At 37.0% G+C, this 14921-nt stretch overlaps 1 protein-coding gene across 3 annotated transcripts in view; it reads left to right on the forward strand.

Moving 5' to 3' along the window:
* The window catches only part of LOC110834264 (mini-chromosome maintenance complex-binding protein), a 29854-nt gene extending 17841 nt beyond the window's left edge, over nucleotides 1-12013 (forward strand). For 2 of the 3 annotated variants that reach the window (XM_022073220.2, XM_087350051.1), the window contains exons 9-12: nucleotides 392-559; nucleotides 3962-4050; nucleotides 5110-5256; nucleotides 8681-10123. In XM_022073220.2, coding sequence (XP_021928912.1) covers nucleotides 392-559; nucleotides 3962-4050; nucleotides 5110-5224 — 372 coding nt within the window. In that variant the 3' untranslated portion in view covers nucleotides 5225-5256; nucleotides 8681-10123. Of the gene's footprint in view, nucleotides 1-391; nucleotides 560-3961; nucleotides 4051-5109; nucleotides 5257-8680; nucleotides 10124-11554 lie in introns of those variants that run through there. The other variant, XM_087350052.1, reaches the window with a different exon arrangement.
* The last annotated feature ends 2908 nt before the right edge of the window (nucleotides 12014-14921 follow it).

Here is a 14921-nt window from a genome sequence, read left to right on the forward strand (position 1 = left end):
CCTTCGGAAGGGAAGTAGTCGGCAGTCCCATGCCGTAGATTTACGGTATGTAAAAGAACCTTACAAGCATGAACAACATGTTTCGTAAGCAAATTTCAACAGCCATTTCTCACCCAAGTCTCCTGATTAACTGCTAGATGGCTCTGGCATTCAGGATTGAGTAGAAATTGTGCAGAGTCAGTGGGTTGGTCACTCACTACTCACAAATGAACACTTCAAAGACTAGGAAACCTCTGAAAAGGAGGCGGCGAAAACCCACAACCGGGTTGTAGAGCCAAGAAACAACAACAACAATCTTGTTTTCAAGCACACTTTGGATGTTGTAACAGTAACTGTGCCGCTCTTGTGGCTTATGTAAGTCAGAATATATGTGTGGGTTTGTCTGTCGCAGAGTGATGTGGCAGTCCCCCTGGAGCCAGATTACAAATGCATGGAGACTATGAATGAGATTTTTGAAGCTGTGAACCACTATCTTCAGGGGTCAGTGCTGCAGAAGTTACGGAAATATCTCACTGTCGTACGTTTGCTGAAATATTCGTTGCCGCAGAACATGGAGAAGGTTTGTGTCCTTGAGTGTTGTGCTTAACATTTGTTCATTACGTTCAGTACTGAGGATTGCTGTTACTCAAGTCAGCGCTTAACAGGATTTGACTGTGTGTGGAAGTTGAGTGCAAGTCTGTAGGTAGAACTTGGCTGTTTTACTTTTCAGAGTCACACCATTGAAGAAGATTAACAGGCTCTCTGTAACAGTAGTGTACTGGATCATTACAGAAATTTATGTAGTCTGTGTAGTCACTTTATTATATTACTGCACCATTATACATAACATTTAAGTTATGTTCTCATGTCAAAGTCATGTAAGATCCCTCAACACATTAAGAATTTTATTCATGTTATATTTAATGCTGTAATGTGTGTAATATAATCAAGGCACATTTTTAAATGTGTTTCAGTGTCTTGTTTTGTGTGTGTGCGCGCGTCACATGAGAGGCTCACTTCCCCTGGTGAAATTATCGTACAGAATAAATATTTAACCCAGATGACCTTTTGCACATATTACTTTTTTCACAGCTTTTAAGACTTAAGAATAACATACCTTTTTTGTCTATACATATAACTATCTTTTTAAAATAATTGCTTCTTTATGTTCTTACGATGTATATAGTTCATGTCACTTGAAAGAATTCTGGTTACTTTGATGGATAGGTAATTAAAAATATGACAATGCATTGTAATCTTTATATAACAAACTTCATTGGCTTGACAAATTATATTTGAAAAATGAAAGGTAGTAACAGCAGATTAGCTATTTAAAATATATTGTTTCTACAAAGGTCAGTGAATAAGTGACACATTTATAATTTTTTCAGTATTTTTATGTATTACAATATACGAGGCTCGTCCACAAAGTAAGTTTCCCTGGGGCTGTTTACAGAAACAAAACACAATTTCATGGAAATATTTATTGCAACAGATACAGCAAGTGTCCAGCTATTTTTAACACATTCGCCACCGGAATTGAGACATTTGTCATACCGTGGGACCAACTTTTGAATACCTGTGTCGTAGAAGTCTGCCGCCTGGGATTGGAACCACTGTGTGACAACCATCTCCGCCTCTCTGTCATTCTCAAAACGCTGACGCTGACCGGACAGGCATTTCTTGAGGAGTAGGAAAAGATGGAAATCACTGGGAGCGAGGTCCGGGCTGTAGGGTGAATGATTAAACACCTCCCAGCTGAACTCCTGCAGGAGACTCGCTGTCCGTCGAGCCGTGTGCGGCCTAGCGTTATCACTGACCGCACTTCACAGTCGGCGGGAGCTGGAATAAGAACCTCCATCTTCAACAGCTGCAACGATGCTACTGTGAGAACGCGGGAAGTGCCGTTAGTGCATGCGCCATGCTACGTCATTGCTCTATCACGTACACACAGTCGCTTCGCGCAATATAAGGTTTGCTAGCTGTGGGACGAGTGGGAAACTTACTTTGTGGACGCGCCTCGTATTTGTAATATTTAAATGTGAAAGCATTTGTTCATATATTAGAGTGATCTAATCTACAAATTTATATAAATTATTCTTTATCAGCGAGTTATATTATCTGTTATTTACCATGCATCAAGGCTTTGTGTATCACAGTGACATGTTGGTAAACTATATAATGAATTCTTGGGCTACCAGCCATGTCAGGTAGTTGAATGGAGAAAACACCAACATTTCAAGAACCAGCTTCGTCTTCAAAGTACTTCAGTACATGGCTGATAGCCCAAGAATTCATTATACTTGGTCACCGCAAAATCTTCGGATCAAACATAGGTAAACCGGTTGACCCTGAAGTTATAATCAGGCCAGCATGCTTTAAATCCCCTGTTGCCATACAGTGGGCATGAAGCCATTGTCAGTCACCCAGGAGCCAGATTTTCGTTTGCCATTTTACATCATGCCGCTTACTGACAACTGGAGGTAGCCATTTTCCCATTACTTTGTTCACGCTCCGATGTGCTGTTTTGTTATCAGATTCAGTTTCATTTTCAGACACTAGGTCTGGTTGTCAAAAATTTGTATCTGCACGATCGAAAAGTGACGCATTCTTGTCACTAGTAACATTATTCTCTGCCGTACTGTGTACTAAGGGAATTACAGAACTTTGAAGGTCTTTATGATGTACAGTGAAACCTCTATCCATCGTTCCCGGAACTATCGTTTTCCCGGATGCATCGTCCGTTTTGTTCGGTCCCGAATACATCCCATATAAAATAATGTTACATTTTCCCGCTTCTATCGTTCCTCGAACTATCGTTTTATCGCATCGATCGTTCAAAAATCTTAGTCCCGGCCCACAATTTTCCCGCAATGATCGTTTCTGAGAATTTAAAATGCTGGGTTTTGAGATAAATTAATACCGAAAGACGCACAATGTTTTTGGAATACACAGTAGTGGTAACCTGTTATGTCGCCCAACCAGCACATTCTTTTGGAATGAGGGTCAGCGGTGCAGGGGTGATAGTTGGAGTGAATGGCGGTGCTCATTGTCAGAAATTTTACGATTTTAATTGAGGTGCACTCATATTTCGTTCCAGCGATGCCAGATGGCATGTGCTGGCGGCACTTTTCATTCTTCTGGTTCATCTCGTTTCCAGCGGTTCAGGGTCTTCTACAGCTACGTTTCGTTGAGTTCGGCAGTAATAGTATTTCCATTCTTCCTGTTATTGTCCGCAAAGGGGGTTGGAGTGGTGAGGAAGACGAAGACGACGAATGCGAGCCCGAAGCTTTGCCGAGTTTTGCCGAAGCACACGCTGCATTGGCGAAAGTGAAGTCGTTCTTTTATGCGCTTAATATTAGTGAACGTGACGAGGAAAACATTTTGAACGTGGAAAGTGCTCTGTTTGGTCTAAAACGTAAAGTTTCGACAAACCAGTTGTCCATTAAAGACTTTTTTGGTAAAAAGAAGTAACTTTGAAAGAGAAACATTGTTTTTTTTTAAATTTTTAATGCTTTCCCGCATCTATCGTTTTCCCGCATTCATCGTTTTTATTTCCCACCCCCGCTGAAAACGATGCATCGAGGTTTCACTGTAGTTTGTTGTTTTATAGTTCACTAAATCTGCATCTGAACTACAATACATGTATAGATTTGTATGCTTGTAACATTTATTACATGTTCAAGAAATTATTTGAAAGAAAGAGCAGTATTTATTAATTCTGTTACATCACTTGTATTGGTAGTGCTGGATTTGCTTGGGAAAGATTAACATTTTCCAAATAATACTTTTAAAAATTTTGTTAAACTGTACAGTTTGCATTACACTGATTTCATTGTATCAATATTTGTTGTTATGAAATATTTTTCTATAAGTGTACTTTTGCACTAGGTGTAAAATATTTTTGTTACACCAAGGTTTTACTTACATAATCCTATAGAGGAGTACTATCTGGTGCTACAATGTCTGTTCCTTTGTACAGATCATACAAGATGACTTCGTAAGGCTGAGAAGAGAAAATGAAACAAAAACTTCAGCCTCTGATTTGCATCTACTACTGGTTCTTGCCAGGTGAGGTTATCTCTGGATTTACGTAGATAATATTTATACTCCTTGTAATTTTCTCTTCTTTATCGTAAGATAAGTATTGAAGGTATATTTCTTATGTTAAAAGCCTTTGAAATAGTGGACATAATGACTGCAATATACAGACACCACACTGAAAATAGCATTTATATCTGATCGCTTGCCAGTGAGAATTCATCTCTTAAAATTTGAAACATTGAAAGAGTGATTTTGTGGAGATTCAGGAAGAATAAAGAAATTGCATTCTACCTGTTATACATAAATGACGAGGCCTTACTTTGTATAAAAATTACCTCTTATTCACTGAAGTGGGACTGAAAAATGGGCTGTTAATTATCATTAGATTGACTTGTATAACATGAAAGAAAGTCACTTTGCACATTTATAGTAGATTCCTTTTCTCATGAAGCTTGGGTGAATATGGTTCATGCTTTTATCTAACTTTACACAAAACTTGGTGTTAATGCATTGCTCTAACCTCCTATCACTCATTTTTACAACGGGACGAAAACACTTATTCGTCTAACTTTGTCACTGCTCTGTTGCTAATGCCTTATTTGCTCTACCAAGACACAGGACGCGCCCACAGTCACGTTGTAACACACCTCTACTTTGTTATTCCTCACTTACTACTAGATGCAACACGTGTGGGAACTTAATTTTCACATCTCATATTTCATTTAGTATTCATTTTGTGTAAATTGTAGAATGATGACAGTGTTCATTTGGTAAGATAATATAATACTCCTTTACCATGAAAACTAATCACATTATATACACAGAATCTTTGTTGATATTAATGCACAGTGTGCATTTTCAAAACTTAATTGTTGTTGGTGGAAGGTTAAGTTTTAGGGCTTGCCTGGGATGCCATATACCATTTTGCTGGCCCTGGAAGAAATATATTTTAAATTTTAAGAATATGTAAGTAGAAATTACTTAAACACACCAAAATCTTTAATTTTTATTGTAATTATTGGGAGTTATTAAATAATTCACATTTTATAATCGTAGAAAAATTCAACATGATGCCCTTCTTTTAAGGTTGGTGTCGCTGAGTCAAGGTGAACTGATTCTGTCGAGGGAATCGTGGGAATTGGCGTGCAACATGGAACGACACCGAAAGCAGCGAATTAATGGACAAGCTCAACATCCGTAACGTATGTTCTCCGCTCTGTACCACAGTTCAAGGTGAGTAATATAGGCTGTTTGCTCTTCCTGTGTTTATACAGATCTAAGACCTAAATTATTTTATTGTTTTCATTAAAATTGGTCTCTGTTGAAATAGATTTTCTGCAGCTGTGGTTGTACTAGGTATTTGAGCGCATCGGTTTTTCAGTTGAAGATGAGAAGTTAGTAGAATTTTGACAATTGAGATGAGAATAAGAATTGTCTTTAGTTGACCAATTTTTCGCTGTAATCACAATTTATGACACTTGCCATTTTTTCACACTGCACTAAAATGTAACACTTATCTCTTTTGATATCACTATTCTGTGAATCGTTGCATTTAAAATAAATTACTTTTTGAGTCATTTCCTTTTTAAACTGAAAATTGACAACACCGATTTTGGGTTCTTTCATACAAATTTTCCACAGAAGTTAATTGAAAAGATTATGTAAACTGTTGCAATAGTTGACTATAAACTTATGGATTTATCTGTAGTAGAAAAATCTTCAAAAATTTGTGAACAAATATAAGAAATACTTGTTTTCTTTGCACTTCCAGCCTTCCCAGTGCAACACAAATAATGGAGTGATATTGTGGGTGATAATACTAATGATTTCTTTTAACTTGTCAACAAAAGTTACTGGACTGTTTATGGTTTACAGCCAAACAATAATTATCCATTCTCTTTTGAATATCACAGTTTATTTTGTTACGCTTGGTTTGAGTTCCAAATGGAAATTTTGAAACATATTGTTGAATAATATACAACCACAATCTGAATTTATTTTTTCAAATACATCATTAAAGAAACATCCTGCTACCGTCACTTGAACTTACATATTGGGCTCTCACGTAACAGTAATCTGCTATGCTAACCATTTGTCTAGCATTGAATGTGGATGTTGAAGTGATGTATAATTTTTCTTTTGTTTTGTTATGGAACCTAGTCTCACATCTTGGAAAATTCATTAACATTAATTCTTATTTCTCTTCAAATTAGGCATATATGCTGGTAGTTTTGCTTAATCTGTAATTATAATCAACAGAAGGCAGAGGAAAGCCACTTATGGATAATCCAAGGAAACTATGAACGATTGAATTTATGACACCAGCTTACATCATTTCCAGTTTAGATCGCAGAAAATTTTAAGTGCTTAATTTTTTATTGCACAGAGTTTACAAAATAGTTCAGATAATTATGCATGGAGAAAGTTTAAATGGAGCAGTTTCCAAACCAAACATGCACATGAGTGATTAACACTCCCATCTTTGATTTGGGAGGTCCCAGGTAAAAGTCTGAGTCATGACTGAGGTTATCATTTTCCTCTGTCCGCTACACCATATTCTGGTATGGTACAGTAAGGCCACAACTGCTACCTCAGTCTTTCCATTTCATTGTTCACTGGTCCTATCAGTTGATGCAGCATATCTGAACGAGCAACAATGTTGTTAAAATGAACCAAATGAAACAGAATAAAAGTTAGGTAAATGAAAAATAAAGGACCAGTTATGAGGATAAGAGCATATTATACTGTACTGCAGGTGAATATCATGACCGGCATATTTTGCCCTCCCTCAGTGAGAAGAGTATGCCATAATTACTCGGATAATTAAAGACACTGCGTAAGTACAAGAATTTCGGAACTACTTTGTACAGACAGCATCGAATGGTATTCAGGAGGTCCTGGGATTGAGTCTTGATCTGGGGACTGGCAATCCTGACTGACTTTTTCGTGGTTACCCTCAAACCCTTGGGGCAAATGCTGCCACAGTGCTTTAAGTTAAGCGTAGATTTCTTCCTTCAAGTTCATCAATTAATATCATACTCCCATTTTCCATTTAGTCTAAAGCTGCCCATCCACGTACGAGTCTGGCTCGGCGAGCTTGACTCAAGAGCTGGGCTCGGATATATTTCACCACACGTGAATAGCAGACTAGGCTCGTGACACCCCACCCACAAACAAGTTTGGCTCAATGGAACTCGAGCCGAGCCGGACTTGCAAGCCAGACTCGTACATGGATGGGCAGCTTAAGCTACTGAATGAGTCATGAAATAAACTACAAGGAAATAAAAGTAATTGTTTTGTACAGTGTCATTTTGTTGAAGCATCTCATTTTAACTACACTTTAAACACTTTGAGTAAAATAAATTTTAAGTGTACATTTATTCACATATTGCGCAGTTCAGATTGTAGTAGTAATAGTAGTATTTGTGTGTGTGTGTGTGTGGGGGGGGGAGACATATAATCCTTTCTGTCATGAAAAGTACTCATGGAACCAGACATAAGTACAAACAGTTTTCAGGTATAAAGAGGACATAACAATTTTTCTTATACTTAACAGTAAGAAAATAAATACTAATGAACTTCTTGACCTATTTGTTCTGATACTTTATTTACAACATATCAGAAACTCTTCATGTTAGCTTTAGACAGAGTTCTTGTGAAGCTGATAGTCACTCAACTGGTCAAGAAATTTTCTTGCCTTGTATGGAATCTTCGAATTTTATTACCCACTACTGGACTCCCATCCTGAGCCAGATTAATCCAATCTGTGCCCTCACACACTGTTTCTTCATGGTCCATTTTAATGTTATCCTCCCATCTGTCCCTAGGTTTCCCGAGTGTTCTCTTCCCTTTCATGTTTTATGACTAAAATTTGCAGGCATTGTGCATCTCAGCTCTGCATGCTATGTGCCCTGCCCATCTCATCATTGGTTTATTCATTCTAATTACTAGTGAACAGCGAAGATTATTAAGGTTCTGATTCGTCTTTCACTGCCCTGATGCTTCCTGTGTCTTAGATTAATCTTCTCTCATCAGTGCCCTGTTCTCAGACAGCCTCAGTCTCTTCTCTTAGGGGATTTAGTTGTTATTAATATCTCCCCTTTCTACTTCAGTTTCTTATAAAGACTATAAGTTGCAGTAAACAAGACGCGAATAGGATTTGAGGTTTTCATGACAGTGAATCCAAAGATGGCTGCCTTCTGGGTTGTAGCGCCATGTAGTCCGGTAGAAGTTCGTCAGGGCAATGGTCACTTTGATGATGGAAGTAGCAAGGACCTCTGAAACACTGGTAAACGTTTGCCTGACTTCATGGCACTATAACTCAGAAGACAGCCGTCAAAGATCTGAATATTCAGAGGCATGATTGACTGCAGCCATTTTGTTCTTACCCACAGACCATTGGTGCTGTGGGCTGATACATTGTCTCAGTGAACCAACCGATCTCCATTTCATCTGTCTCTTGACATTTATGGCAGACATTTATCCATAGAGGCACAGGACGTACTGCTGACTATAAGTTTGGATTATGGGGATGAATTGTGATGCACTGCCCGATTTGCATGTCCAGCATGTTTTGTATCGCTTGATAAACAAGTTTGATCTTCCTTCGATGTTGCGGCTGTGGTGTCCTTTCTGATAACTGCTGTTTTCTTTCCAGATCGCACTCATGAATCCAGATTTCGTCATGTGTAATGACTCCAACAACAAATGTGGGCCGTATTGAATTTGTTGCAGGTCATGACACACACACTGCATTGATTGTTGTATTGTTCTTAATTAAGAGACAAGGAACAAAATGTGGCAGTGATTCTTTACATGTTCAGGTCTTCTGATTAAATACATTGATAGCTTTCATACAGAATTTTTTCACACAAACCTTGAATTGTCGGGCAAAAGCCAGGACTCAGTTTAGGTGAATGAGGCACGACAAGTTATAGTTATATTTTTAATATCATAATTTTGTTTTTCTGTTCCACATATTTATTTTATGACACTTTAGGTCATAGAAAGTCACAGTTGTTCCAAATTTGTAAAATGAAGATGAGAATTGGAACAGACCGTGGCAACTGCAACATGCGTCACTTCTGTACGCAGGCAGAAACATAATTTCTGTGGTACTGGACATGTACAGAATACAGAAAAGGGATAGTGATGCTTTGCGATGAACTTTGTTGATGTGGCAGACAGTAACAGTTAAATACTGACTAATAATGTTCAGGCCTATAGTATGGTGAACCGCGCTTCAAACCGAAGACTCTCGGCTGTATGTTGTTTGCCACTGAACCACCTGCAGACCTGACAGGTTCTAGTTTTGGTAGTTTGTTAGATCTTAGAAGTGATAAAAGTGTTGGTGCACTGACTGTGGCATTACTAAAGTACTAGTAATACTAACACATTTACTGCTAAGAATTCCACTGCTGGCTTAATTCAGTGCTTTAATGGATTTCAGTATTACATGGTAAAGATAAATGGCAGGCTATTTAAAGGAATTGCAAAAGGTAACTAACTGCATGCACCATCTGATGACAGAAGAGAAAACTGCATGCTCAAAAGTTTTTTTTAGAAGACGTCTCATGACATGTTACTATCAATCCTAGATCAGATATGAGAGTATGGTCAAAGCAGTAATAAACAACCAAACTTGGGCACAGAAGTGGGTGTTTTAGTAGTTCTTTGATATTATATGCGTGTACAGAATATATGAAACAGTGGTTGTTATAGATCATTGCTAATAAACCATGGAAACGGTTGCTAATATATCTCTGAGCAGTTCTTTCATGATTATATTCAGTGATAATATCCTTTTGAGATGAGCAGCATCAATTTACAGCGGACATCTGGCAGTTCTGCTCTGAATTGACATGGCCAATGACACAAACAAGATTTTATCACTTCTAGTTGTCATGAAAGTTTCAAATGTTTTATCATTTCACGCTTACTGCAGAAAATTATGTTCACTCAGTGATAAGATGACTGACTGAAGCTGATATTTTTATATTATATGGAAATTATAGGATTTAAATTGTGTATTCTGGATGTGTTAAATGCAGCACACAGCCAAGAAGTTGAAACAAATAATAAAACTAGTCCTTCAAGTAAATTCTTTTGCTTTGATAAATTGTTTAAAACACCTAACCGATTTTTATTGACTTCCATCTACACTCCCCATCCTGTACACATCTTACTTCACACCCAGGATATGTCATTGATAGTCATAACCCACTCAAGTTGCTTTGTTTTCCAATGTTTTTGAAAACTCGCCATGCCTTGCAATATTTATACAGAGTGATTCTTAATTGCATGCAGTAAATTTAAAGATCGTGTTTTATTCCTAAAATTAAGTCGGAAGTTCCTAAAAACAGGATCACGACCGCTTTGTTAGTGAGAACAGAAATTGTTAGGAACACAAAGGAGTTAAGTAGCATTATGTTAGGAGCATGTTTAATTGTTAGGCTCCAACATAATAGCATCGTAATGTTCACAAAAGCTTACACTCCCCATTTCTTTGAATGCATAACTGAGCCTTTTGATGCTAATAAATTCCAGGCTTGTGTCATGTTGCAATGGCTCTATAAATCAAATGCTAGAGCTTGTCTTGCATGTTAACTCTTTTGTTGAGTACATTACATCCGTTTATGGCCTCACAGACAGAAGTCGGCAAGCATGAGGTTGGGTGATCGCTGAGGCCACAGATATAATCTGTTTTCTTCTGTCTTGTCAATCTGGATAGTGATAGTCCAAAAACTCCTTTATGAGATAGTATAGCTGCGTCATATTGTGATATTAATTAAAATAATTATTATATTTGTTTACTGTCAAATCACAATAAAATAGTAAGTTAAGATAATTAAAATGATTAAAATATCATCTTATGTTCCATATCGAGCATTCGATTTACATCGGAACATTCACAACATGTTTCGATTTATCAAACCGTCATCAGGTGTAAATTATAAACTTTTAAACTCAAATTACAATTATTTATAGTTTTTATAATTTTATCATCTTTCTCAGTATATTTTATGAAAGTTGTGTCTAGATATTATTAATATAACATTATTGTTGAGGTGGTGTTATTGATGTTTATACCAGTCATATATGAAATGTCATATGTGAATCAATAATGAACCTCGTTCCGAGATGGTAACACTTCTGGATCTCTCCTCTGAACACATCTGAACCGATTGCTATTTCATATATGACTGGTATAAACATCAAAACACCACCTCAACAATAATGTTATATTAATAATATCTAGACACAACTTTCATAAAATATACTGAGAAAGATGATAAAATTATAAAATTGTAAAAACTATAAATAATTGTAATTTGAGTTTAAAAGTTTATAATTTACACCTGATGACGGTTTGATAAACCGAAACATGTTGTGAATGTTCCGATGTAAATCGAATGCTCGATATGGAACATAAGATGATATTTTAATCATTTTAATTATCTTAACTTACTATTTTATTGTGATTTGACGGTAAACAAATATAATAATTATTTTAAACTCCTTTATGTTATAGGTAAAATGATCAGGAACTCCATCACACTTTGACATAGTTCATCACATTGCCAAATAGTTGAGGGTGGAGCAAGGACCACTTAAACATCTGTAAACTTCTATCAGACGACATGGCACTACAACCCAGAAGACAGCCATCTTCATACTCACTACCGTGAGAACCCCAGATCTTTTTAGTTGAGGCAATTCTGTTAAAAGTGTAAGTAGAAGGCCCTTGATAGTCAAAGTGGTAGCTTGTAAGGTCCTATAGGATACTGACAATTATTCCTTCATAAAAATTAATTATAAACTGATGCCTCAGCACTGTGCTATGTTCCCATGTCTGACAGCAATTTTAACTGTGTTTACATTGACTTGGCTTGGTTTTAGGAGTAAAATACAGTCCTTATATTTATTACATGTAGTTAAGAATGATTCTGTTATTAAAATGCCTGATTCCATATAAATGAATAAATGACAATGATGTTTGTTCTTAGTTCATTTAGCATTAGATGGAAGGATGGGTGATTCAATATGATGAAGTGGAAAGAAAGTGAACTTGACCTGTTTGAACGTCCTGTCCCAGAATTTGCCTGGAGGAACATGAAAAACTTCAGATAAATAACTAGCCTCTGTACCAGAAATCTCGCAGGACTTCTGAATGCAAAGTAGGAACGCTAAGCTCTCAGCTGCAACATTTGGTGAATAAATGTAGACACACTTCATCTATATTTGTTTTGTTTTGTTTTTTTTGGATATGAATGTGTTTTGTTTTGCCATGTTGTGTATTGAAGCCACACAGACAATCTGATATGAGAAAATCGTTTCACTGCTATTCCCTGGATAGAGCAGGCTAGCAGATCATTGCTTCACCTGGTTTATTCCATTCTGTAAGTTAACACTTATTTTCCTCTTCTCCCCTCTCCCTGCCGGTGATCAGAACATGCGAATACGATGCCATCTGACAGTCAATTGTACATACTTGCATATCTCTCGCAATATTCAGAAATTGTGAGGTAAGAAATACTCCGCAGTCACAGAGCTAATAAGAGTTAAATAATAGATAGTAAGTAGATTTCAGTTTCTTCGACAGTTTGTCTTCTGGGTTGTGCCATATAGCCTGGTAGAAGTTTACCAGTGTTTCAGAGGTGGAGGTAGCAAGCGCCTCTGTAAAGCCAGTAAACTTCTACCAGGCTACACAGTGCAACAACCCAGACTGACTTTCTTTTCCTCATCAATCTCAGTACAGATGATCAAGAGTGATTTTATTAAATACAGTTAGATAGCTAAAAAGTGTCTTATATGCATGTCATAGAATATACAGAAGAGAGTTTGCTGTGGAAATTCCATAGGCTTCAGATAGGTTTTAAATCTGAGCAGGCAAACCTTTGATGCACAGTACTGGGAAGTATGTTGGTACAAAATGTTAAAGGGGATGACTGCTTCTCTAATTCTGACATGTCAGAAGGTCTGAAACAACTCATAATAGTGGGATAAATGAATTCTTGGACTATGTCCATCGTCTGTGCTTTTGAAAGCTGGGTCTGCTTCCATCTTCAGGTTAAAGAGGGGGGGGGGGGGGGGGGGACCTACTGAGTTGGACCCTATAGAAAGAGCTAACCTCAGTCACTGGACCCAATAGTGATCCTGACTGTAACACCATCGTCAGTACCCTTTAAAATTGAATTCGTTGTAGGGTTACTACGATCTGACTAATTCTTTGAGAGCAAGTAACATTTCAATTTCAGGAATTTATCATATCTAGTCTTTGAACACTATGACATGATGTGTGGTATTTGAATCAATTCAAAATGGAGGACAGTACAGTAATACTAGATTCATCTGACATTCGGGTAATGGTGTGGTTTGTGATCTTCTGGGTTGTAATGCTGTGTACTGTTTGTGACTGTAATCTTGAGACTTGCAAGGAATGCAGGACGTCCGAAGCGTTAAAGAGTGGCGCTGTCTTTCCTCCTTCACCCCACTTCCTCACCCCGCAAGTCTCAAGATTACAGTCGTGAACTATAGTCTATAGGTGAACACCATTGTTTCAGACGAACAAATCACCTTTATCTCCATGAACAATTTTTACAGCAGTGATAATCTCAAAGTCACCTGTGTTCTTTGTGAGGTAATATCTTGAAATAAATGAGATGGGCAGGGCATGTAGCATATGAGATGAGAACTCCATATAAAATTTTAGTTGGAAAACCAGGAGGGCAGGGAACACTCACATTACTGAGGTTTTGGTGAAAGGATAATATTAAAATATATCTCAGGGAATGATGGCTGGAAGGTGTTGATAGGATTCATCTGGCTCAGGATTAGGAGCAGTGGCAGGCTCTTGTGAACATGTTAATGAACCTTTTGGTTCCTAAAAAATGTGGAGAATTCCTTAATTAGTTGAGTGTGCAGCTAGCTTCTCAGGAAGCTCTGTATTATAAGAACCAACCACTTGAAATTTTCTAAATCCCGTACTGGAAGTGATGTAAGCATAATTCCAGTCATTCATAATCTCGTATTTCTCCATATATGGCTTTTCTGTAACTTCCATTAACTACATTGATTAATACAAAAAATCTGTTAAACAAAGACTCAGTATATCAACATAATTTGAAGAAGAATGTGAATTAATCTTAATAATTTTCCTGAATCCTGCATAACCAAAGAGGTGTAAAAGAGTTTCTTTGGTTGGTTGCCCGTGTTCCCTTGTAGACCAGTTGGCATGGTAGAAAACTGGTGTTGATGAATAAATCATGTTTTGCAAATTCAAATCCTGATGTATAAATATCGTACTTTTTTATTTTTCTGTGACTTATTGGTCATCTTCTTTCAAATTTAAACGTTCTGTCTATCTTCCTTACAAAAACACATAATTAGAAATGCTTTTGTTTTCAAAAAAATAACTAATGACAAAAAATATAAATTTCTTTGTTGTCCCTTATAGAGGTGTTTTAAGGTCTAGGTTGTTTAGTAAGGTATCCAGAATCTTTGAGCTTCAACCACGGATCTCATTGACTCACTAGTATGCTTTATGAAGAAAGAACAATTGTAAGTTAAACATTTTTGCAATAAATTGTTTGTCTTTGGCCAGATTTGAACGTGGAACTTTTAAATTAGAATGACAAAATAAAAGACATACCTAACCTTCCTTCACACTTCTAGTCCTGCCAGAGCACCACAAATAGTGCATTCTAATGTGAATGATAATACTAATGAAACTGTGTGTGCTTTACAGACAAACAACAGTTAGACATTCTTTTTCAGACATCACAATCTGAATTTTTCAGGATCAATTTCTACACAGAAACTATGAAACATATGTAGTACAAATAAAGTGCACAGTTTTAACTTTGTGACAAAACACTATAATATGTGTGTATGTGTGT

This window comes from Zootermopsis nevadensis, unplaced genomic scaffold, assembly GCF_977971745.1.
Source record: "Zootermopsis nevadensis isolate Lab colony 2312 unplaced genomic scaffold, Znev_1.0 Znev_ptg000017l, whole genome shotgun sequence".
Classification (NCBI taxonomy): domain Eukaryota; kingdom Metazoa; phylum Arthropoda; class Insecta; order Blattodea; family Termopsidae; genus Zootermopsis; species Zootermopsis nevadensis.